Source organism: Protopterus annectens, chromosome 2.part0 (assembly GCF_019279795.1).
Source record: "Protopterus annectens isolate FY-2018-M chromosome 2.part0, PAN1.0, whole genome shotgun sequence".
Classification (NCBI taxonomy): domain Eukaryota; kingdom Metazoa; phylum Chordata; order Ceratodontiformes; family Protopteridae; genus Protopterus; species Protopterus annectens.
The window spans coordinates 308,871,928-308,899,298 of record NC_056728.1 but is presented as its reverse complement, the minus strand read 5'-3'; the positions used below and the strand labels follow the sequence as shown (position 1 = coordinate 308,899,298).

The 27,371-nt window shown below is 42.1% G+C and overlaps 1 protein-coding gene across 1 annotated transcript in view; it reads right to left on the bottom strand.

Moving 5' to 3' along the window:
- The window catches only part of PHAX (phosphorylated adaptor for RNA export), a gene marked incomplete at its 3' end in the record, with an annotated part of 485,618 nt that extends 458,641 nt beyond the window's left edge, over nt 1-26,977 (bottom strand). Inside the window, 1 exon segment of the mRNA XM_044060783.1 lies at nt 26,687-26,977. Coding sequence (XP_043916718.1) covers nt 26,687-26,800 — 114 coding nt within the window.
- Nucleotides 26,978-27,371: the final 394 nt, after the last annotated feature.

Sequence of the window (27,371 nt, the reverse complement as noted above, 5' to 3'; positions counted from 1 at the left end):
AATAGTTATACTAATGGAAAAAGGTCCGGTCGCCCGGACTTTTTTCCATTAGTATAACTCGTTTTTTTAAAACGATGTCTCGCTATGTTAAATGGGTTTAACATAGTGAGACAGCTTTAAAATAAGCAACGGAGATCTCCGTTGCTTATTTTAAAGCTGTCTCGCTATGTTAAACCCATTTAACATAGCTAGACAGTGTTTAAGCAACGGAGAAAGCAAGATCTCCGTTGCTTTTTAGTCTCGCTATGTTAAAATAGTTTAACATAGCGAGACAGTTTAAAATAAGCAACGGAGATGTCCGTTGCTTATTTTAACTGTCTCGCTATGTTAAACTCATTTAACATAGCGAGACTAAAAAGCAACGGAGATCTTGCTTTCTCCGCTTTTTGCACAGCTCTGATGTACTGCGGGCACAGTACATCAGAACTGCCGCGGATGCCAGACATCTGCGAAGGGCAGCAAACAGGCATTATACTATGCCATTATTTAAGAAAAGTAATAGTTTCTTTTCTTAAATAATGTCATGATATAGCAATAACCACTTCTGGTGGAATGCTAATTACCACGGTTGGCTTTGTTTGGTCCCGGCGAAGCCCGAGGGACCAAACCACGCCAACCGTGGGTAAATTTAGCATTACCCACACCCAGGCGTGGGTTATTGCTATAGTAATTGACTCCTTCCCTTTTCCTAAGCATGACCTTCCAGTTCTTGTATCTCTTTTATAACATTTAACACTTTTGGATTTTGATTTCTATGTTCTAGTAATTGCTTTTTGGCAGCCAATAGTACTAATATTAAGGTGTTGCTATGTCTAGAAAATTCAGACCCTGTGTTCCTGCACAAAAGCATCTTTTCCTCAGTTACAGCAATTAGCTCAATCTGCCCAACTCATTACTCACCCAAAACAAGTGTTCTCAGTTGCCTCTTTTTCCTGATCACACACCTTCAACATTTTTCATCTACCTGGAGGAAAAGTATTTGAAATCTGCTTGGGGTATAAAAATACCTATGCAAACACTTCCAAGCAAAGATCCTAAACCTTGCGGACTCTGTTGTACAGTTGGGAGCCATACATCTGTCATCCCATTGTTCTGTTCTACAGTCTCTCTTCCCAAGCTTTTATAACCTCCTCTGACTATCCAATGACAACGGAAAATCATTTTATGCTCCCCACTAATTATGCCTTTTTATCTTCTAGATTCAAATAAACTCTATTAGAGCGGGTCTTTTTAAACATTTCTCTGTCTCCGACTATACTCAGATACCTATCCCTGGTGGGAAAGGAAGTCTCTAGCCTGCACTCCAAATGTCTTCATGCCACCATCCTACTCATTACTTTTCTCTCTCTTATTTGTTCCCAATACCTTGGTTCCTTTGCCAGGCTTCTCCAGTAAATTCTAGTCTCCTCTTGCCCATTTGCTGTACCCCTACTTGCAGTCATCCCTACTGGCAAAATACGTTCTTGTATTGGCTTAGTTCTGAGAATACCTTCTAGTACTTGAAAAGTACAATATTCAGTATAGTTGCTATTATTCTCTTCAAGGCTCTGCATCCAAAATCCCACTCACCATTTCCTGAGCTTTCCCCCCCGCATCATTCCTTTTTAATTTTAAATTATAACCTTCTGCTTGTGTTATGTACATGACCCTTAACTGTGTAGTTCTAAAATATCCCTTCATTTCAGGTAATCCTAAACCACCTTGTTTGATTGGAAGGATTAGCATATCCCACACAACTCTTGCCCTCTCCCCCCAATAAATTCCTTCAAGTCCATCACTGTCCACAACTTCTCCTCTAGTTTATAAACATACGCCTGGCCTGTATACAAAACAGAAGGGGCTAAAACATTGTCATTGCTTGTAATCTGCTATCCGTATAGATAAAGAAGTTATGTACTTACCATAACATTCCATCTGTGCTGACCATTTTCATTCTTCTTTATTGTATGGGTTTGGATCCAATACTCTGATCTGACTTGAAGTTACTCCAGCTCATGGAGGCAAACAAACTAGCTCTTTTCCTACCCACAATGCCCATGCCCAACTTCCCTCAGATCCTATTTACAGCTTGAGAAAGACTATAAAAGAATTGTCATAACTGAAGTTCTACACAAGGGACATATGGTGTCCTTAAAGGTCTCATTCCTCCAGAAGTCATTTGTGAGAAATGGAGGGAGATGTAGAGTGGGGAGTCGAGGAATAATGAAAATGGACAGCACAGATGGAACATTATGGTAAATACACAACTTCTTTATCTGACGTTTTCAATTTTCATTCACTCCTCAACGTATGGGATACAGTCTCCAACTACCTAAATTCCTAGGTGGACTCAAGGAAGGATATGCCCAAGTACAGCCGAAAGAAAAGCCGCTCTTCCTCTCAAGAATGGATCTAGTTTGTAATGAGTGACAAAGGTACGAGGATTTGAAGTAGCAGCAGCCACATAATCATCATCCATGGACACTCTACACTGAAATACAGTAGAAGTAGCCATAGATCTAGTGGAATGAGCCTTTAGTGGTTTTGGCAGTGGAAGATTCAATTTAGTGTAGACAAAAGAGATGCAATCTGTAGATCATCAGACACCTACTTTTGTGATTGTTTCTGTTGCATATCACAAGATGGGCGAATCTAAGAGCTGATCTGCCTTTCTAATTTGATTTTTTTTTTCTGTGCAGGTAGAAATGCAATAGTCTATGAACAGCCATTAAAAGCAGGATATATTCTCCTTTATTTGCAAAGTTTGGGAAGAATACTGACAGGTTAAATGTTTGGTTAATGTTGGATTCTGACACCACCTTAGGTAGAAGGAAGCATTGGTACATAAGGTAACCCTGTCCTTGTGGGAAATCAAAATATGGCGGCTTCGAACATAATGCCTGAACTTCTGAAATTCTTTTAGCAGATGTAATTGCAACTAAAAAGATACTTTTCCAGGTTAGGAATTTTAGATCACAATTAGCTCAAGTTAAAAGGTAGGCTGCGTCAAGGCTTGCAGTACCAAATTCAAAACCCATGGTGGTTTAGGATCTTTGTAAGGAGGTCTAAGTAGAAACGTACTTTTCAAAAATGCTTTGCACAGTTTACAGGAAGCCAGGGAAAAATTCTGAAACCAAATATAGAATTCGAAATGGCTGCGAGTTGGACTTTTAGTTGAACTAGCAGCCTCATTAAACAAACTCGCTAAAACTTCAAGAACAGAATGCACTGGGGCTGAGAAAGCTTCTACCAGATTCTGCTCTGACCAATAAACAAATCTTTTCCATTTACTTCTGTACAGTTTTCTCGTAGAGAGTTTACGGAAAGATAACAGAATGGAACAGACTGGTGAAGAGAGCATAGGATGCTTGGCTATTAATGGAATTGGAGAAACCATGCAGTTAGAGGAATCCAAGGGGAGTACAGAAAAGGATGCAAAAAGAGGGGGCACCAAATCTGGTTGTGGCCAGTAAGGTGCAATGATGAGGGCTGCTCTTCAGCCTGGCTGCTTTCTGGAGGAATTTGGAAATTAAAAGGAGCTGGGGGATAAGAGTACAGGAGGCCAGGGGGCCAATTGTGGAGTAGAGCATCCTTCAGTGACTCCTCCAGTGGGGGGACTAGGGCAAAGAAGCTGCTGCACTTGTTTAGGGGAGATGCAATGAGATCACAGCAAGGCTAGCCCCACTGAAAAAAATCATGTCAGTCATTTTGTTGTTGAAAGACCACTCGTGAGGTAGTAAAAATGGACCTGCTCAGTCTGCTGTCACACTGGACTTCCCAGGAATGTGCAGTGCAATTAGAAAGTGGTTGGAGTAAATCACCCATTGCCACACCCTCAGGGCTTCTCAACACGGGGGGCAATATCTAGCTCCCCCTTGTTTTCTGATATACCAAAGCACTGATATGTTGTCCATTTGGATCGCAATTGTTCCAAGACAGAGTGTTTTGGAATGCTTGCAACACCAAAAGTACCTCTCCTATTTCCAGAACATCGAAATGCAAGCTGGCTTTTTTGGGTGACCAACTGCCTTCGACTGTCAAGCATCCATGGTCACTATGGCCTTGGGCAGAGGGAGAATGAAAAGACAACCTTGCAACACTTGCTGTTACTTCATTCACCAAGAAAGATGCTGTTTACATACCAGAGTTGTCTTTCTTGACATGCATTGAGAATTGACCACTGAGTTTGTAGCATCCACTGCAGAATTCTCACGTGATATCTTCCTAAAAGAACTAAGATTATTGCCGTTGACATTGACCTAAGGGCTTGCAGAATCAACTGGGCTGAAATGCTGATACTTTAAATTATTTTCTTGACTTGATTTCTTATTGTTTGTGTGACAAAGGGGGGACTACTGCCAGCACAGTTATCTGGAATTTTGCAAATGTCATTTGTGAATTATCACTCTGATTTATTTAATATGCTTGTGTTACAAATGTATTAGAACTGTACATCATGGGTATAATCAAACTAGGTTTGTACAGACATTTGTGTTGAAGATATTTTGTAGAGTGCTTGAAGTGTATCCAGTGTGCCCTGCTGGAAGAGAACATAAATGTACACGCACTACTGTAACGGTTTACTGGAATACAGCAGGCTAACTTCAGAAAAATAGTTACTTTATGGAAGCTACAGACACTATGCCTGTGCTAAGTAGCTTTCTGTATTGTCTTTAGGAGTGAACTAATTACTACAAATTGTTTGACTTCCAGCATCTACCTGTGAAAACACAAATACTGCTAGCTTCCAGCAGTGGGGGTTTCACCTGGGATAGAGTCAGATGACAAGACACAATATCATTCTGCAAGCTCTCCCAGCAGTAAAATTTGAGATATTAAATTTAAAGTAGTCTCAGAGACACAGCATTCTGTATTTTGTTTTGAACCTGACAACAACTGAAGACCCATTCACCACATTTGTTTACTCTTAAGTTAACTCAGATACAGTAATTCTCCTAGATGCAGTCAGGAATATAATGAAGCTTAGTTTAGATATTTTTCTTTGAGATTGTCCTGCAATGTTGTTTTAAATACTTCCTGTGGTTTTGAACTCTGTCTCTGAATACATGCCAAGTATTTCTGGTTCTTTGTTTATATTTAAATACATTTAAACCTTTCATTGTTGCTGATATGTACAGAGTTGAGAGTACTTGCAAATTTACTTAGCGACACTGTGGGCCACTCCTAATAGCCTTGCTCTTGGCCAAACTACCATTTGTATTATTCATATTAATACTACACAGAAAGATTGGACACCCTTTGTTAAGGGCCTTAAAGTAGCCGATAAGGAGTTGTCTGATGGCAGTGATAACTACCTTAGAGTCTGGGCAAAAGGGGGACATAACTAGTAAGCCTGTGCCAGCCTTTCCCCAAGGGTGTGTGCGGGTGTGATTTATACACACACAGAAACCTCAGTGTATATGTGTCAGCTACTTGGGCAGGGACACGAAGCACTGGCTGGACAGAGAATGCTGGACATCCTGGCTTGGCCACTCAGCTAAGATCTCACCTCTGCCATGCCAATGGGGAGTCTTACTAGGGACTGGGAGAAACCAGCCCCAGACTGACTGTGGTCTCTGTGTGCCCTTAAGGGAAATTGCACTTGATGCAGGAAGCTGCATCTGGTAAGGCTGTGTGTGTACCTTGTCATGTGCTCAGTGTACGTCCCCCACTGCTGCCAGTAGTGGACTGAACCTCCTTGATTACTTGTCCAGTGTTGGGTTATCTTAGTTTATACTAATCGAAAGTGGAAGAGATGCTACTGCAGATACAGTGTTGAACATTTCTCCTCTGAATTCCAATGTCTGAAATTGAGCCTTGCTGTAACTGATGGTTACTTCAAGTTTGGAACAAATTTACAATACTTGGTCTCATGCTTGTACCAGATGATGTCTGGTTGGAGAAGTAATGAACCAGTTGCCCCAAGTATGGAAACACCCGGAATCCCTGCAGTCTCAGGTGAGCAACTACTACTGCCGTGCACTTGGTGAACACCCAAGTTGTTGTGGAGAGGCCAAAGTGCAGTGCTCTGAACTGGTAATGACTGGCTTCCTAACAGAAGTGTAAGTACCTTCTGGATCATCTGTTCATTTTTATGTGATCCTACACATACACATCCTAAAGGTCTAGAGTACAATGCAGTCATCCTTGATCAGAAAGGGCAGAATGGACTGAACCAGGACTATCCAGAACTTGGTGTGTCGTACCGATAAGTTCAACACACTGATATCTAAAAATCGGTCTCCAGCTCCCTGTTTTCTTTGGCACTAAAAAGAATCTTTAGTAAGTTCCAGATACGGTTTGTTCTGGAAGGACCTCCTGGATGACTCTCTCAAGCAGCTTTTGTATTTCCAGTGCTACTGGTTCCCTCTGATTGGGTGGAACATCGGGGATTTTCCTGGGTAATGAGGGTGTGTAAGGGAATAATATAACCTCTGGAAATTACTCTCTGCACCCAAGTATCTTAAGTTTAGCTAGGCTTCCTGGTGCAGAGATAAGTGACCCCCCAACTGCCTACACCGGAAGGCAACTGGACCTCTATTCAAGAGTACAGAAAGAGAGTCTGTCGGAAAAAGGATGTCTATACCCTCGGTTTTGGAGGCATCCTCTGCCACAGGGGGGGGGGTCTGCTTACATTACTGCTCCCCCCTTCTGCCTCTGGGGAAACAACCTCCACACGTGTCCTGGAAAGGACCCAAAAAGTCTTACTGAGCCACATCTTTCGACCTCCCCATTGGTTCCTGGAAAAGGTTCATTGAGGGGTTGAAAAAAACATACACCCACTGCAGATAAGGTCACCTGGACAGCGTGTCTTTCACTGTGGGGCCAAACAGGGAAGAACAGTCAAAAGAAGCACCAATGAAAGAAGAACGGGCTCTGCAAAAATCACACAGGCACATCCCGGCATGCCTCCCGATGAAAATGCCTGAACCCACAGCCCTTGAGGTGCCTTCTGCAGCATGGACGAATTTGCAATAGACTGAAGGGCAGCCAGCTGTGAGGTCACAGAAGTTTGAGCCTCTGAAGTATTGACCCTCAAAAGGGAATTTGCAAGTTCTTTAATCAAATCCCTTTGCTGAACTACTTAGCACACTTCATGACACTGCAATCGGACAGCAAACATCACTGAAGCATACACTTGCTTCCCAAATCTGTCCGGGTCCCTAGCTTCTCTATTAGGGGGATGGACAGTGGAACTCTGTTCCATGAGTTCCTTCTTCGTAGCTGCCACCATGACAACTGCATCAACCAACACTCCCTTACCCCAATACTCTCTTCCTACTGGTGGAGCCAAAATCCTGTCTGGTCTCAAAGATCAGCTCAATAGCATCAGGTTCCTTTCTCAACCACTTAAGACACCACATCAATAAGGTCAGTGGGTGGAGTGACCCAGGAGGCAGACAGGCCAGTTCTGAAAGCTTCCAGAAATGCTGATTCCACAGGAGTTGGGTTTTGGGCAGACCAACCACCCTACTGTTTAAAGGAGACCCACACCCACAGACTCAAAAACATGTTTATTTCATCGTGATTTGGCATTTCCTACATTTTAAAACACTACTCTGGGACTAGTTAGAGGTTTTTAAATATGATAATTTATTATAATATAAAAATATTTAAATACATGATTTCTGAGTCTGACCACATGGGGTCTGGCATCTTGAAATAATTCTAATTGTTTAGTCTGACCCATAATGCAGTGCTCGTCTGTAAAACATTGTCATACAGGTCTTCTACTTCCTAAAGCTCCTGTCACTGCACTGATTTTATATGCATACATTGCTGTCTTTCAGTAAGTTAGTTTTAAGTAACATTTCCTGCCATTCAATGACTACTTAAAGCAAACCATGCAAATGCCACAGAATAGACTTTCAATGCACTTTTTAATGCTGCTTCTTTTTAAAATTACTAAACTGCAGTGTTTTGTGAAGCCTGAATTGTACTGCTATGACTCATCTCCCATCCCTCTTTACACCCAACTTCCCTAGTTGTCAAAGTACTAAGGGTAATCTGAGATATTACAACCTGTGATTGACAGCCCACAGCAGAAGACTTGACTCGTATACGGATTCCTTGTTCCAGCCTTTACTTTCTGTATGGGTAGGGGATCGACCAGGGAGCTGACATCACAGCATGGGTGAGTTTTTAGGAAGTTCAAAGAGATGTCAGCTTGGGGAAGGAATTGGCCAGAAAACTACCTGTATTCATTGGCATCAATGAATTGGAAACCGCACCAAGCTTTACCAGCGAGACAAACGTTTTTTGAAAGTGAAACCACCACAGTACAGTATGGTACTGTTCTAGTGGAGAAAAACAGTAAGTTTAAAATATTTTACATGTTGTACTGCTGTTTATTCATAGTAAATATGGAGAAAAAGGACAGAAGTTGAGCATTTAATAATAGAATCCTATTGTTGTCCTTTAAGGATCTCAAGGATGTCTAAGTGAGATGTCGAGTGGCAATTTGGGGAGAACCTTCTGCCACAAAGTCAGTATCCTTGGTGACAGACTCCTAGGGGAGTGACTCAAGTGCCTCCTCTTGCACGCCTTCTTCCTAGGGACTTCTTCAAATGGGATGATCTGGAGAAGTACCAGAAGATATAACAATACCCGGCTGAGTGGTCTGGAAGCTCTGGGCTGGCTGTCCCAGTGGAGTAGAATGCGGAGGATCATGGTGCAAAGTCAGCAGAGACGCTGAGGCTGGATCAGAGAGGGAAGGACCCACCTAACCTGCCAGAGTAGAGAAAACCCCGTTTCACAACCTCAAAAGCGGACTGCTCCAGAAAGAAGGAAGCCAACAGAGGAGAAAAAAACGAGTTTCTGATCCACAAGATACCTGCTCTCCGACAACTGGCTGCCCAAGGCAGAAGCCAGATTGCAGCTATCCAAAGCTGAAGCTCCAAGAGACTGCACCATAAACCTCTTAGTGGATCCTATTCCCTCAGCTCTGATGTGGAAGCTTCAGCTCAGACAGCAACTGGATCTGAATATGTCAAAGCCGGTGTGCTCACAGTAATCATCAGATTAAAACAGAAAACTCTTTGGATCTGACACAGAAGGAATTGAACGCTTGGATCAGAGGACTAAGCTCAAGGACCGAGTCAGAGCAGCAGTAGCTACCAGTGGCGCAGTCGACAGACTATGTTCCTGACCCAAGATGGTAGGAACCGCAAGGACTCCCTTGCGAAACTGCTCCATGAACAACCTCCTCATCATCCTTTCCACATTTGCCTCCATGAGACTTCTGAAGGAATGAGAGGATACCACTGAAGGGGGCTCAGAGTTCCGCTCAAGGAAAAGGGATGTCACCCTGGACAATACCAGATCCAGTAAAGGTGAAGACACAGTTTGAGACAAAGGCTTCGGATCCAGGTACTTTGGATCCCTAGTACATTTTTTTGGATCAGAGGAAGGACTTGCCATATATATCGCAGAATCTGAAGATTTTGTTTTCTTTTTCCTCAGCTCAGAAAAAGTTGAATTCATAGAATCTGAAGACCTTGAACTTTCAGAAGCGTCCTCGGATTTAGCTTTTGGAGACTGAACTCCAGTGATGGCCTGATAAAAAAAAGTAGTTAGCAGTAAACCTTTCAATATTAATTTCTCCTTTCTGTTAAGGCTCTTGGGTTGAACCAACTGCAAATATCACATTCCTGGTCCAAGTGCTTAGCTCCTAAACAGTGGCCATCAGTAAATGGCATGTTGTGCCCACATTTTGTCCATTTTCATACAGTCACAGGTGAAATACTAAACAATCAAATATCCACAAAGAACCAATATATCTATTCAGACAGTAACAACTAAATACTACCACTAGAGAAAGGAAAAGGGCAGAGAAAAAGGCTAGCGGTGTTTGACGGCAAGGGATACACAGGAGCAGGACAGGACTACCAATAATGGAAGCAAACACACTCGCAAGTGTACAAGGGAAAATACAGAAGAGTAGCAAAAAACTTGACAAAGTATCAAATTATTAAAATGCAGACAGATGTACTGACAGCTATTAAGAATAAAAAGTTTTTAAATAAATAACATTTATCTTAATACGAATGCTTAAGAGCAATAGGCAACCACATCTGGCCGCAAAAGCAGCAAGCAAGACCTGAGGAATGTTAGGCATGCTGCACTGCAGGTAGGAAAGGAGTTTGAGTTTGCTGGTCTCCACAAGCTGGAGCAATGGCAGAGTCAGATCAGAGTGTCAAACCAAATCCACACGTGGAGGAATGAATGAAAACTGACATCAGATCAAGAGCCAACAGTTTCTTAATTTTTGCAATATATTTTTAGCCTCTTTCCACATACCCTTAACTACCATAACAAACTTTAACCTATACTCCTAAATACTTCATCTTACTGTGTCCTCCATAAACATGGGTACTGGTAAAATGATTCATGTGTGGGTACACAACTTATGGCTATAGCCTTTAATTTACCTTCACTAATTTTATATCCCCCCCCCAAAAAAAAAGACGATGCAGTCTCAAAATAAACCCAGAAAAAGACATGTACAAATGAAGCCAATTCTTATTGATTACTACTATACCAATTACATCATTGCATTTCTGAGTCCATATATGTGCATATACGTGTGTGTGTATATTTGTCTATAATCGTCTTTTTCCAGCCTTTTGTAATGCATTGATATACTTTAATATTACATTTTAATCATCTTTAAAATTACTGGAAGCCAGCTCTTGTACGAAAGCTAAAGCGTCAACTGATTTTTGCTAAACCACCACCAGCCAATGTTTTCTCTTCACCTTTTCGGACTGCTTTTTTTTTTTTTTTTCGGTTCAGTTCTCCAGATTTCTTCTTTGCTAGCATCCAAGCAGTATACTTACTAGCCAGTAACAGAGTTTTACTTTAGCTTATATCACCACTGGTTCTCATCTCAGTTTCTTTTTTCACACTGGGATAGCTGAATTTAAGCAGTTGATCAGTGTGCAGCCATGTTGAAGTCCACCTTCAGGTATAAAAAAAAAAAAAAAAAGGGGGCACATAACCATGCAAACCTTCACTTAATAGTTCCAGCCCTAGAAGAAGCGCCATCTAAATCATAAGCATGTTCCAAAGTGTGTGTATGGTGACATTGACCAATGGGCAATTAAGTGAAATCACGAAAGATTTTTCTTCAAAACAGAGCACAGGGGCTATAATGTTCCTCACTCTCAGAAGTAGGCAAAACCTTTAACAAATGGGTTTGACATCTAAGAATTCTAAAAAAAAAAAAAAAATAAGTGTGGCAGAAGAATTCCCCAACTCTGTCAAAGGCTTTCCCAGCCTTATCGGGAGGAAAGGGATTAGCATTTACCAAATGTTCAGCAACAGCAGTATTTGCCAAATAACTACTGCAGGGACAGATCTGAGACTGGAAAATAAAAATCTGCAAGACTGACTGAGGAGCTTTATACTATCTGCCTTTTCAAGGGACTGCAGACTGGCTGTCAAGGATGTTACAGGCAGTAATAAAAACATATCCCCATGCTAGCAGAACAAGATTAACAGGAGTGGGTTGAAGAACTTCTTATTGTAACAAATCCAAAGATTTCTTCAAGGATACTGGAATATCATATTCCCACCGAAACAGATAATTTGCTTTCATAAAAAGAAAAAGGCTATGAGAAGACAAAAAAATGCTCAAAAATCTAAATCAATCAGTCACCCGAGGAGAGAAAATAGTTGCTGCTCCCTCAAAATCATTTCCTTGTTCATTGCACTGGGAATCTTTAAACACACAAATTCCCTTTTTTTTTCTTACAGGGAAACTAGAATGAAAGGGGTCAAAATCCTGAACTAAGCCCTGAGCTAACTCTAATACATAATTACTGTCTAAAATAACAGACAGGGAAGAAGCCCTGAGCTAACTAATACATAATTACCGTCTAAAATAACAGACAGGGAAGATCATAATTTAATATTTGGCATCTTTTTAACAGGAGTTCCCATAAAAGCAGACCAATCCCTGTGAGGCAAGACTGAGGACAAGCATCCCAGTCCAACTAGGCATAAAGGCATTCCCTGTTCATTCCTCAGAGTCCGTCAAGCATGGTTCTCCCATGCCAAGCAAGAACACTTCAACCACACAGGCCATGTCTAATCCCCAGTTCATTGTAGTTTAAGGGACTACACCAAAGAAAACCAAAGTAGAAGATGAGTGGTTTGTGGAACTGGAAATGACCAGAGCTGAAGCAAATTTGAAGCTTGCTAAACTGTTTATCTAGTTAGGGCTGTAGTAAGGAAGAAAGAACCGAAGAACTGGTAAGCTCTTCCATGTTAAAGCCAAAATAATGCCTGAAGCCCATGTAACACTGACAGCAAGTTGTTAAAAGACGCAAGCACAATTTAACAAAACTTTCCACCAGAAAAACAAAAATTAGGCACACTTTCAACAACTTTTCCCACTAAAGCAAGAAGCAGCACTTCAGTTTGGAAGTAACACAACAATCACATATCATCTTTTCTTTAATTTACCTCAGCTCTCAACGTAGTGGGCACGTGGAAGATGCCATTAAGCTTTGGAAGCTGGATGGTTGTTATATCCTGTGCAGGATATAACCCATATAATTAAGGCTACTTCAGCAGCGATCAGATGAACACGCATATTAATGCAATGCACAAAGAAAAGAACCACCATTATACTGTCCTGCTTTATGACAAGTTTTAAAACATAAGAGTGGAAATGATCCAACACTACTGTTACAGGTGAAGTAACACCCCGGCCTCATTTGCAAAAGTAGGCAAAAGGGTTTGGATGGATGGATTTATGACAAGACTACGCAGGCATATATGGATTTACATAATATCACAGCTTTCAGAGACTCCTTACAGAATATATTGACATACATAACTGATTAGTGAATTTATATGACAATGTTTTATTACATTTATATGACAAAATCTAATATTACACTTCTGACATGTATTCTTGAAAGACGTAACAAGAAAGAAAAAAAAAAAAAAAAAAACCTTGATAAGAGTCAGGCCGTTAATTAGAATAATACAATCAGTACATTCAGAGGAGAAAAAAAATCTCCACAAAAAATTATGGTGGGAAACACACAAACAGGAATGATGAACTCCAAATATAGCTCAAGTTTTTCTTGGCATCATAAAATACAACCATTTCAGACACTACAAAACCACAGGCACAACCATCACCACACACTAACTGCTCTGGTTGATGACCTTTTTAAAAAGGTATATACAAAATGAGCCGAAAAGACCCTACATATAATCTGGCAACTTTGTGAATGAAGTAACTGTAGAACTTCTGAACAGGTGGTTGTCTAATGGACTACAATAAAACTACCAAACCATGCATTTAATTTAGCATTGTACTGATCAACTTGTAAGTTTTACATAAACCCCATCAAAATCCTAATTTGGAATACTGTATAGTTAGTCATACTATGAAGAAATGTTTGAATGTGAGGTTTGACTGAGAAAATATATTGACTAGTCCAAATTTTCAAAAATACAAAGAAATTAAGATATCAGTGTCTGTGGGCAGCTATGGATTACAAACAAAAGGGAACGAAAGGATGCAAACTTCTCCTCAAGCCACCTAGAATGTTATTTGAAATATTAATATGAGTGTTTCACTTTGTTGTGAGGAATCATTATCATACAATAAAACATTAATATTTCACAAATGTACATGTTGATCACAGTAAACTGGACATTCCACACAGAAAGAAGCCCCATTACACGCATCATCTCCACTTTTCTAAATGAAGAATGAAAGTGTATTATCATCCTCCCATACACTGAAAAGTTCAACTATCAATGTTGTTAACATCTCTGGAAAGGAGCTCTGACTACACTTAAGAGCTGCAATTCTTTTTTAAACAGAAAAAGATATCAACTGCAATGTTTAACAGTCAGCAGCTGTGCTGAAAAAATAAGTGTTACAGCTTCTGGCTACAATGAACCATACATATGGGGGGAGGAACTGAAAGCTATAGTTCAGCCATCAGCACACACATGCTGAGCATATTTTCAGTACATCACTTGCTCCACCACAACACAAAAAAAAAACAAAAGGAAAACAAAAGCGCTGTTACACAATTACATTTAGGAAATACAAGCAATTTCTTTCATAAATAATAGAACCGTATGATAGCAGTGACCCACTACTGGACGCAGGTTTCATAGAATTTACCCCCAGTTGGCCTTGTTTGATCACGAGAGAGATCAAACCACACCAATCATAATTCCTGCAAAACCCACACCCAGTTGTGGGTTACTGCTAAAAGAACTGATAGAAGTGAGAGGGCTAGCAGCCTTAGCTATATGGATTATACTCTGCAGCGGATACAAAAGCTGGCCAGCTTCCACAGCTTAAGGTCTCTTCCAAGCACCCAACCATTATCAGTTCAAGCAGAGCTTAATAAAAATCAGTATGGGTGCGAAACCCTTCAGAGCTTTCATGCCGAGAGAGAGAGACATTAAAAAATAAATAAGTGGGGAGGAGGGAGGGACCAGCAGACTGTGGAGGTTCGGATGAATCAGTCCCCAGAGGATGAGATAACAGGTCTTGGGAATGATCCAGGATCCACGGGCTGTGAATCAGATGAGGCCATAGAAACGGAAACCAGACTTGACGGGCCAGTAGGGTCAATGAGGATCACCTTGCTTCTCAACCTCTGAGCTTTCTGGAGAAATTTTGGAATGAGGGGAAACTAGGGAAAAGCATACAGAAGACCCGGGAGCCAATCATGCGTTAGCGTCCCTCGGGGTTTCCCCCCGGGGGGGGGGGGATTCAGGGCAAAGTAGCTTCTGCATTTGTAGTTTAGGGGGGAAGCAAACAGATCGCATCAAGGCTCGCTCCAGCATCGGAAGATTCGATCTGTTACAGGGTTGAGGGACCACTCGTGAGGCATCAGGATGTTCCTGCTCAGATTGTCCGCAATAAGGCTGGAACTCCTGGGAATGTGCGCTGCTATAAAAAAAAGCGGTTGGAAGGCATCACCCAATGCCAAATCCTCATGGCTTCCCAGCACATGGTGCAAGACCCGGTTCCGCCTTGCTTGCTGATATACCAGACGACCAACATATCTGACTAAACTGCAATGGTCCCAGAGGGTAGGGATGCATGGAAAGCTTGCAACGCTAAAGGGAACTGCCCTCAGTTCCAGGACATTTATGTGCATATTGGCCTCCATGGGAGACCAGGTGCCTTGGATCATCTTTCCCTGGAAATGCCCCCCCACCCTAACAGGGAAGCGTCCGTGGTCACTGTTGGGCTGGGGAAGACCGAATGGTCGACACCAAAGATTCGTTTGTGGCAATATCCACCACAGCATTTCTTCTTTGCAACAGTTTGTAAGGAGCCACTGCAGGATTCTCATGTGCAACCTCGCCAGTGGTACTAACGCAATGGCAGCCACCATGGAGCCCAAGAGCTGCAGTACAAGCCATGCTGGTACATAAGTCTGAGGAAGAAGGTCTTGGATTTGGTGTCTAATTTTCAAAAACCTGTGAGGGGGAAAGAGAGGCTTGACAGGATGTTGTGTCGAAGACCGCTCCAATAAATTCCAGTGTCTTCGTTGGGGACATTTGATATTTGTCCTTGCTTACTGTAATCACCAAGCGGAGAGCAAGACCTTGAGTGTAAGAGAGACTGCGGACTAGGAGATCCCTGGTCGGAGCGGTAAGGAACCAATCATCTAGATACGGAAACACCTGGAATCCTTGTAGTCGAAGATGAGCTACCACAACTGCCATACATTTGGTGAACACTCGGGCAGCTGTCAAGAGACCGAATGGCAGTGGCCTGAAATGGTAGTGATTGGCTCCCAGCCGGAAATGGAGAAACCTCCGGAAGCTGTGATCCATCTTTGTGGTAGTACACGTCCTGGAGGTCTAGAGAGGACATCCAGTTGTCCCTCCCTAGGAAGGGAAGAATGGGCTGTACCGTGACCATCCGGAATTTTTGAGGTTTGATAAATTTGTTCAATAGGCCGAGATCCAAGATTGGTCTCCAGTCCCCTGTCTTTTTTGGCACTAAAAAGAACCTTGAGTAAAACCCGGATCCTGTCTGGTGGGACTGGTTGAATGACTCCTTTTCTTGCTCGGTGGTGTGAGCTATCAAACGCATCGAGGAGTTAGAGATGGATTCAAGGGTAGCCAGCTGTGAGGCGACAGCGTCATGGCACCTCATCAGACAGTACCCCCCACCAAAGAGGAAGACATTTCGGAAATTAGGTCTCTTTGAAGGAGAGTAAATTGTGACTGAATAGCGAAGGTCGCTGAAGCATAGGTCCACTTCTCCGGTCTGTCCATGGTCCGGGACCCCCTGTTTGGAGGATGGACAGTGTAACTATCTTCTGCCAGTTCCCTCTTGGTGGCCTCCGCAATGACCATAGAATCAACTGTCAACTGCTTGGACCAGTGGGGCTGGTCTTCAGGTGTAGATAACATTTTGTTTGGCCTCCAGCGGACATGTTCTACATTGTCTGGGGCCTTCCAGGCACCCTGCATAATGAGATTAACAAGGTCATCTGCCGGTGGGGTCACCCAGGAAGTAGATGGCCAGGCACAGAGGACCTGCAAGAAAGTACAGTTTTGTACCTACCATAAATGTAGATGTCCGAGAGGTATGCATCTGCAGTCCTAACATATGGGTTGTCCTGCCTCAGACAGCCCTTCGGTCGGCCGGATTCCAAAGTCTGGGTCTGGCCTCGGCTGATGTCGCACTTCACCCGACGTCATAGCTGCTGTTTATTGGGTATAAAGGCATCAGCCGACGCCATTTTCCTCAGTGTTTCTTGCCCCAGGTGCCCTCTAGGAAGGCTAAATTTGGATAAATGCAAATGGTTCCAAACAGTAGAGAGCAAACAATATAAGCATGTATATACAAACAAATACACCATAATAGATTCCCCCAGCTAGCTACAAGATGGGCAAATACCCTAGGAGTACCACAGAGGGGAAGGAGGGTGGGTAATCCTGACTGCAGATGCATACCTCTCAGACATCTACATTTATGGTAGGTACAAAACTGTACTATGTCCTTCAAGGATGCATCTGCAGTCCTAACATATGGGTAGAATACCATAGCCAAACTGGGGGTGGAGGCACTAAGATGATTATGGCGTAGTTAAGATCCCTTGCAAAACAGCAGTTGCAAAACCTGCTCGGGATCTGGAGTATAAAGGTAGATTGTAATGCTTGGCAAATGTATGCACGGAGCTCCAAGTAGCAGCTTCTAAAATGTCTTTGGTAGCCACTCCTCGTAGGAAAGCTGTAGTAGTGGCTGTTGCCCTTGTGGAGTGAGGTCTGATGTTTTCTGGAGTTGTCTTTCCATGAAAAGAGTAACAAAATCTAACGCAATTTCCTATCCATTTTGAGATGTCTGTTTTGAAATTGCTTTTCCTTCCATTCCTGTTGCTTTAGCCCTAGAAAAAGCCTTGATAGACATAGATGCAGGGGGCCTAGCAGCTCCACGTGCAGGAGTAGATATGTCTAAAGGAATAGTATCTGATAAATCCTGGGAGCCTGCTACAGCAGGGGTAAGTTCAGTAGCAGATTCAGCCATGCTGTGTGAAGCCTCGGCTATCGGAGGCAAGCTTTCGGCCGAAGGAAGAACAGAGGACTCTGTTTCGGCCGAAACCGGGACACTCGTGGTTGGCTTAACCGTGGTTTCGGCCGAAACCGCGGACCGCGAGTGTCAGTCCTTTTCCTTACGCTTTTTAGCTAATTGTGAAGTCGGAGTCTCCGACGGCATTTTGTAAGCAAAAGCGGGACCAAAAAAACTCCTCTGCAAACTCCGACCGACGTCTAAGTGTCCGTCGGTTGAAGGAAGCACAGGCTAGACAAGCTGATACGTCATGGTCTGGGCCTAAGCAAGGAAGGCAGTAAGAGTGGAAATCCTTATGAGGTATTTGTTTCCCACAAGTTAAACAATTATTTACTTTTTCTGACATCGGCTGAGGCAAGAAAGAGTCCCCAACGGGGTACTTAGCTTTTTAGAAGTCTTCGGTAGTAGAAATCTCTGGATCTGACAGACCGGCACTTGCGAACAGCTTCTGCTTCGGGCACCGCGCAGCGAGAAAGACTGAGGAAAATGGCATTGGCTGATGCCTTTATACCCAATAAACAGCAGCTATGACGTCGGGCGAAGTGCGACATCAGCCGAGGCCAGACCCAGACTTTGGAATCCGGCCGACCGAAGGGCTGCCTGAGGCAGGACAACCCATGTTAGGACTGCAGATGCATCCTTGAAGGACATCACAGATTCCTCAGAAAAAGGGTTAGAGGACTTGCAGTCTCCCCGCTGCTTGAGGATTGAGAATGTCTCCGAATTAAATGTCATCTGGGGGAGAACATGGGGACCATTCCCCTTCATCAGAATCGGTGTCTTCTGTGATAGATTCCTCCGGGGAATCAAGGTGCTTCCTCTTGCACAGTTTCTTCCGGGGTGGCTCAACAGTGGGATCTTCTGAGGAGGACTCCAGAGAAGGGGTTCCCTTCAAGGGGGGGGGGGTCTTGCGACTCCTGTGGCCAGGGACCCGACATAGCGGGTTTGGAGAGGTGCATGTTAGGGGAGGTTTCTGATATGGATGCCATTGGTGCTGACTGTGAGCCTTCGGAATGAAGGACCCTTTCCATCACCTGTACAGCAGGCCTACTCGAGGCAGGATGGGTGCCCGGAACCGGGAGGGGCAACCTCAGAACCAGGGTCACACCCTGACCTGAAGAGGCTACCTCCAGCTGAGGGGTTCCAAGAGAACGGGAAGCAGTCACAACTGTGGACAAAGACTGTCTGTGAGAAAACTGGCACCGGACTAGGTACCAAGGTACGGACGGGTCCAAGCACCGCTCCGAGAAAGCATCGGATGCAGCAAGGGTGGCCTGTGCAGACAGGGGAAACACTGCTGTTGGAGCAGAGACACTAAGTACCGAAACGGACACCGGTACCAAGATCAAGGTGGATGCTGGAGAAGGATAAACAGGGAAGATGTGGTAAAAAGATTTTGAGCCAGGAGGGATGGAAGGTCTAGCTGGAATGGTCAATCCCCTGGCTGCCAGAAAATGGTCCACAACCAGCACTCTGTCTAGTTCAGAAAAACTCCTAGTGGATCTAAAGGAGTCTGCTGAAGGGGAATCAGGTCTTCCTACAAAGGGGCTAAACCCCTGCCCCAAAAAAGGGTTATAAGTTGGAAAATATCTTGTCCTTGGCAGGTATTCGAATTTTGGAGCCGAAGAAACTGTCGGCACCATGTCTAGGAATGGCGCCAAGGCATGTACAGTCATTGGAGCCCACAGAGCTGAAGAAACTGTCAGCACCGTGGTTGAGGATGGTGCCAAGGCATGTACTGTCACCGTCAGTGGTGCCGTGGTTGGAACCGAAATAGGAGTGAATATCATGATCGGCACCGAGGGAGTGGACACAGAGCCTGGTGCCAAAGAGGTTTGTGCCGAGGGCGCTGAAGCACAGAACCGACTCGGTTCTGTAACTGACAGAGATGCAGGAACCGAGTGACTCAAGTTTTTCCTTATGTTTTTTGGTCTTAGGAGGGGGTGAAACAGAGCCTCCGAGAAAGGTGTCTTGAATAAACCTACAAGTTAATTCTTACGTTCTGTTAGTGTCCAATTACTAAAACTAGCACAAATGTCACAGTTGGCTTGAATATGAGCCAAGCCCAAACAGCAGACACAACAGACATGTGTATCTGAGTTAGGCATCTTACGTCCACACTTGTCACACTGTTTAAATCCCTACTTAGCATTATTACGTTACCATGTCAGACAAAGCTATCTTATAGAAAAAATAAGGGAGAAAATACCAGTGATGTTATTAACACTAGTAAAAAGGGAAGGCCTGTCAAAGACAGGAGAGAGGGACAGTACCAAAAAAGGTAAAAATTAAATTACCAAGGAAAAGGGCAGGAAATAGGTTTAGGTTATAGGGGACAGTGAGAAAAGGCCAATGACTAAAAATGTAGTAATTCTGAAGAAACTGCCATAAAATTAACATTTTTCTACTTAGCTTTGACAGAGATGGCCAACACGTCTGACTAGGAACGCGGCAAACGAGATCTGGAGTAACTAGGAAAGGGACATTGTGGGTAGGATCTTAGCTGAGAGTTTTTGGCTTGCGCGAACTGGGAAACAGCCATATCGGTTCCTAGGACGGAACCGAGGTCCTATCTATAATGAATAAACAAAGATTTACAACATCAGATGTACTCTTTTCAAGGAAATACTGGGAAATACTACATGACAACCTAGAACAATACCATACACCTATCTAGTTAACAAAAGTTCACTTTCAGATTTTATATTAACTTCTTTGACGTTTTCTTATAAAATACGAAATACACGACAATCCAGTATGTAATGGGATGGGTGCCATTACAACTGGAGAATACAATCTGTCAAAACATTTATAAAATAGTAAATTCTCATACTTGTATATCCTGTGCTGCTGCTGTGCAATGCGTTAATAGAGTCTGACAGTTATCATACACTTATTTTCCTATAAAATGAAATGCAGTTTTACACAACTGCTTATGCATAGAATGATGATCATAGTAACATTTAGGGACAGAAATTCGAGTCCTCCAAAGGAAACGGAAAAAGGTGCAACTTGTGTAGAACTAGAAGCTTAAGTAACTACACATTCTGTCAAACAAGTTTGAGTATGAACTAAAGAATGTGAGCGAGTAATCAGATACTTACATGGCTGACACCCCCCCACTTAAATTACCAACACAATATGGCAAATGTAAACACTATGACAGGGTGTTGTGTGGGATACCCACTGCCATGACAATGTTCTACTTTTCTGGGCAATGGTACTCCCAATTGTACAGCATACAAACTATGTATACAGCCAAGCATACAATGTGTGCACCATAGCATACTTTTTGTGTAAAAAAGCTAAAATGTGTTTGACTTTAATACTTATGTTACATGCAAACTTATTTCAATAGCTTCCAGAAAAGACTTACTGGAATTTTTAATACGCAGTGGGGAGCTTATACCCATATTCATTGTTTAATAGTGCTGAAATGTGCAATACTTGGGGGGTACATTCTGAAAGTTGGTGCACAATTCCAACAGCCCTTATACCAGCACCAAAATGTACGTACTGTAACATGTCTTTACTTAATTACCATTGCACACACAGCACCACATAAAACCCAACACTGCCTCAACTGCACTTCCCATTACAAAAGAAAAACAATTTAATCGGAACAATAAAAAGCATCATATAGCGTTGTTGCCACCCTATGCAGCATCACACACAACACATTTTTTTTCTTTCAAAAAGTTAAAGAATGCACTAGCTGTATTTTTTTTTTTTTATTTAGTCTTATTACATCCTATAATGCACGACTTTGAAATGACAGTGAAGACATTCTTAATGACAGTGAAGACATTCTTACTTGGTAATGGATTACTTGTAGAAACCAAGGGGACACAATCTACAAGCAGTGAAATTACAACTAATACTTGTTTGAAGTAACCTGCTCATCACTAGTCCAATAATAAAAAGACACGTTTGAAAGAAAAAAAAAAAAAAAAAACAGAAAATGGCATTAAATGCACCTTTGTGTTTTGGGGCTGGGGTCAAAATTTTAGGGGATGGTTTCTTTCTCCAGATCCCCAATAAGACTCCCCACTGGCACAGCTATTGAGTTGAGATCTCAGCTAAGTGACCAAACCAAGACCTAGCAAGCACCCTCTCTACCCAACCAGTGCTTTGTGTCACTGCCCAAGTAACTTGACACACCCACCCACTCATTAGGGCTGGCACGGGTTTACTAGCTATGCCCCCTTCTGCCCAGACTATAGTTTAGTTACCACTGCCACCAGTCAACTCCTTATCAGCTACTTTAAGGCCCTTAAAGGGTATCCAATCTTACTGTGCAATATTAATACGAATGGTATTTTGACCAAGAGCAAAGCTATTAGGAGTGGCCCACACAGTGTCAACAAATAAATACGCAAGTACTCTCAAAACTTAAATATCTCTACACAGATCAGCCATATAATAAAAAGGTTTAAATATATTTAATAAATAAAAGAACAAAAAACGCTCAGTATATCTTCACAGTGACATCAGAGTAAGTATTTAAAAACATTGCCGGACAGTCTAAAACAAAGAAAGATATCTAAACTAAGCTATGCTATATTCCCGACTGTATCCAAGAGAATTATACTATTCCCTAATAACTTACTTAGTATAGAGCAAGGCAGATGTGTGGTGAATGGTTCATGTCAGGTCCAATACAGAATGCAGAATGAACTCTCTCTCCAACAGACTTCTCAAATTAATATCACAAATATTACTGCTGGGACAGCTTGCAGAATGACAATTTATTGTCATCTATCACAGATGAAACCCCCTAATGCTGAAAGCTTGACAGTATTTAGCATCTATCCGTGAAATATACAGACCTCAGATCTTTGATAGATGCTGGAAGTCATAGAACAATTCCGCCACATTTCAAGACTAGTAATTATTTCACCCTACAGACAATACAGAAAGCTTCCTCAGACATTGAGTCTCCCGCTGCACTGAAGCATACCATCTTTTATGGTCTAGCCATGAAGTAATTTAATTTTAGTGCGTGTACATTTCTGCTGTATTCTAGTAGGGCACATTGTGATTACATTTCAAATAGCACTTTTGCAAAAACCTTTTCAACACATACGTTAGTTAAATACGTTAGTTTGATGTACACATGACATAGTTCTAATACATTGGTAACACAAGCATCTTATACAATTAGTGTTGAAATTCACAAATGACAAAATTAGTTACAAATTTCCAGACAGCTGTACTGGCAGTATCTTCCCTCATCACACCAACCATCTCAGATTTAAGAATTACACAAGTCAGTTTTCAGAGAACTAAGTTTGCCATTTGTCTGTCAGCTGCTGACTCAAGTTGTACAAAGTCAGGTTTAAAAAATAGCTTTACAGTTACTAACAGCACAATAAGCCTATTTCCTTTTAGTGTAGGTTTGGGTGAAGTCCTGATGACTAACAGTACAGATAACATATACTACTAATTTCTGCTAATTTACTGGACACCATCTACAGAAAAAAATAAAGCATGTTAACTGTGTGTCTAAAAGTATGTATCAATTGATTAAAATGTGTTTATACATGTGCAACCTGCATGCAGTTTTAGAATGGAGTAGCTGTGATTGATTGCTATATTCCTGGGGGGCTTTTATCACTCAACCCAAACTACTTTGTGTACAGCAAGCTAGTGAGAGCAAGGCAGTGGTATTCATTTCACTGCGAATTACGACATGATTCAGCATATTTTACTAGAGAGCGTCTAAAGAGTGGCAGTGTTTTTGACAAGTTAATGCACTGCATTATAAGCAGCATATGGTAGTATTGTTAGTTTAATTTCAGCAACTGTATAAATTTTCAGTTCATTTGATTGACTCTATACTGTCCTTGTACAAAGAGGGGGATGAGCTTACCTTGGTGTAGGGAGGGGTAAGCTGCCAAACATTACTCGCTCACAATTGCCAAATTTACCACCTGCGCATCTTCTGCAATGATTGCTCCTTATAAATTAATAGCTGGTTACTAGGCTATTGACCAGTAGATCATTATAAACCTAGCCATGTGTCCCAATATTATACTAGAGAAACTATGGATCTTGCCTAAACTTGTGATCATGGTTACCAACAACTGACCACCTATGAACCTATACCCAAGAGGAACTCTGTTTCATGTGAACTGGTAACCAATTCCAGAACAGCAGCCGCCTCAGAGACATTTGTCTCTCCAGCGGGTCATATTTAAGTCACAGGCCAAGTTAAGGTCCCTGGGACAGGTGACCCTTGTCCCATTTGATTTGTGGATGTGCTGCACTTCCATTGGGTTTGGATTCAAAACTGCTCTGAATTCCAGGCACAAGTCTCCTCTAAATAGTCTGTATGGTACTGAATACAATGGTAATGACTTCAGTCTATCATGTGCTGGAGACCCTGAATTTTCTTGGTTGGAAATCTCAGAGGTTTCTCAATTTGCTGCAGGTTCCAGGTAAGGTACATACCAAAGGGAGCACTGTACTTGATTACTGGCCTGATGAGGGTCGAGTACAGGGGAGTTATGACCACTTTTGCTCGAGACAATGCCTTTGTTAATGAGGGGTGCAACGTACCATGCCTTCTTACCACTGTAGACGCATGGTAGTCAAAGTTTAGGCTACAGTCAACTTGCATTCCCAAATCTCTTACTACAGAGTTGTTAACTCAGAGTATTATTTCTATGACAGTCTGCAGGGATGTTGTTTTGCCGAAGGGGATGACACCGCATTTTTTAATGCTAAATCCATGGCTTTGGCACTAATCATTGGTTTGTGCAAGTCCCTCTTGAAATATACTGACATCATTTGGTGATTCAATGATTGCCCCCAATTTGCAGTGGTCAGCAAACCACGGCCCTTCTGTTTTGGCCCGAACATCTGAGAAGTATATTCCAAACAGGGGGCCCCAGCACTGACCCCTGTGAAACTCCACTGCTGACAAATCTGCTGGTTGAGGTAAAGTCCCCAACTTTTACGGAGTGCGATCTGTTGGTAAGCTAGTGAGCAACTCACCTGACAACATAAGGGTTAATATTCAACTGGGAAAGTTTATCAATGATGCCCGAATGTGGGATTGTGTCGAAGGCCTTGGTTAAGTCAAGGTAAGCTGTATACCCAGATCTGCCCTCAGTTATGGCTCTGGTGAGGTTTTCAAAGTCGTCCACCAGGTTTAACAGGCATGACACCAAACTGTGTCAGATTAAGGATACAGGTGTTTATAAGGTCCATGATGATTCAACCCCATGGCCTTGCAGATACAGCTGGTTAAGCTTATAGGTCTGTAGTTCACACGGTCTGTTAATGTACCTCTTTTATGAAGGGGGATGACAGTTGCTATTTTCCAGTCAGCTGGGGCAAAACCAGTACTCGGACTGTGGCTGAACAGAGTACCTAATGGAGTTGCTAACTCATGTTTTAGAGCATTTAAAACTCAACTTGAGATGCCATCTGGTCCCATAGAGGCTGTGTTTTGGCCTTAGAAAGAGCATTAAATGACTTGCGCTTTGGAGATGCAAGGTGGGGGAAATGCTTTGTGGAATGTCCGGTGGGGAGAGGTAACTTTCACCAAACCTGTTGGCTATTTAAGTAGCTAATTTTTTTTTCAAAATTGCCCTTACAGGATTCAACAAGTTGTCTTATATTTGTGTGGTCAAGCACAGGAGGGTGCTCTCCCACTGCTGGGACTTTTTTTTTTTTTTTTTTTAATTCTTTGCAACTTTTTCCTATTGTTGTATAACTTATTAACACTAGATTCCACCACAGACGCTTTTTTCTCTCGAGGATCTTGTTTTGATCATATCAGATACAAATGTACTGACAGCTGTACGAGTGTTTGTACAGGGCATTTGGATATACCTTACTATAGCTGTCAATGCATCTGTAGGAACAGAAACTTGAAGTTATTTATGCCATCCCTTAGGACGGTATAATTGACTTTGGTGACATTTTCTAGCTTGATTTCACTGGAAAGGTTCGGGTGTTATAGCTACTTCAAATGTGACTGATTTGTGATCAGATTTAACCAATGAGGGTCTTACAGTTGTGGTGGTGCAACGGTCACCCATGTTGCCCACCATAAAAAAGAACAAATATCACGCAATTTTAAGACAAATGTTTTAGGCTTCATATAACTACGAATCTACATACAAAACACTTTAATACAATACAAAAGGGCAAGAACAATTAAAATTCTACACCAGTAAGACAGAAAACGGTGAACCTCGATCATTTAGAGAAACTGTGGGCGTGGTTTTCCTGCAAAATCGTGTAATTTCAGAAGTCCAATTCTGCGCCCCTGAAAGACTGGCGAAAAATGCATGGTTGTTCTCTCAAAGTATACTATATCGTGTACCTTTAAGCAGCAGCGTCAACACTTTTAAATCTTCCAGCCTCTATAAACTACTCCGATAAGTACGCGGAATATGCCTGCATACCCCAGTGACCCGCACGGGTACCCGTCCTGGCAACCTCTAAACAGACAGTATCCAAACAACTCTATTAGGTCTACACCAACATAAACTGCTATCATATTTCTAAGTACACAAATCATCTCAGTGACTTAAAATTCAATTAATCTCTTCCACAGTAAGCTCAGCAATTTCAAATAAAAAGCAAAGTACGCAAATGTAGCACTACAAAAATACTGAATGCCAGCGCAGTTTACTGAACATTTCCGCAAATGGGCAATAAAGCAGCTTGTAGATTTTAGCGCCATGTCTCGTATCAAAAGGGACCATCTCAAACGCTGCAGTGCAGTTTCTACAACCAAAGCAAAGGTCAGTACAGCTGGAAGAGCAACGAACTAGGCCACCACAGAACATACTGTGGTTCTCTTGTCTGAAATATTCCAAGACACCCAGTCATGTTCATCACTTTACCATTAACAAAAGGATCTTACGTACATGCTCCACTCGGGGCACGTTAGCAAGTTTTCAGTAATAACCGTGAAAAATCGAGATAGTAACACTCTACTAAAATAAACAAAACTAAAACCAGTTTCAAGTTTCTCCAGCACATACACTGTACGTAACAACGATCTCTATACAGGGAATAGAATACGACTGATTAAAAAGGGTCTTGTCCATAATGCAGTATCCTCCGCAGACTCCTCATAATGCTAGTATAGCTATAAGTCTCCTGTACCTGGTCAGGTGCTTGTTGATGCAATGCCCCAAACGTTTTCATATCGCTGTCGGACTCCGAATCAGTGATCTCGCCATCCTCCACATCTTCCATACTCTCTATTTGCAACTCCATTGTTGTACTACCCAAAAAATACAATAAAATTTGATTAACACAGACACTCTTTTCCGACTAACTTAAACCCTTAACTGCTGGTGCGCTATTCAGCGTGCAAAAATGAAGATTAAAACGTCAATCACATTCTACACTTAGTGCCGTAAAACTACAGAAAAGCGTAACCAATCGTGTGGCACGTGCCCATACGTAAACACGCACGCACGCTTTGCTATATTCGGAAAATGTAAAAGTTGAGCGTTTCAGCTACCGTCTGAAAAAATGGAAGCCTCGATTAGGTATTAACTGTATTAATTCGGGTTGTGGGCGATAGCTTAGCAAATGGTAGACGTAGATCCCTCTGGTATCCCCAGTTTTGGCTGTCAATTGATCTCTTTCAATCCAAACCTAAACTGGTGATTTTTGGAGAAAATGTGATAAGTTGCACATAATAAATACTGCCAATAGAGTTTTAGATTTCGGAAAATACTTTTATAAGTGTCACTGATTTTTTTTACCGGATTTGTTCCTGATTTTTTTTGAGATTTGTACATCATTTCTTGAGATCTATTAAAGGGGGCATAGCTCTTAG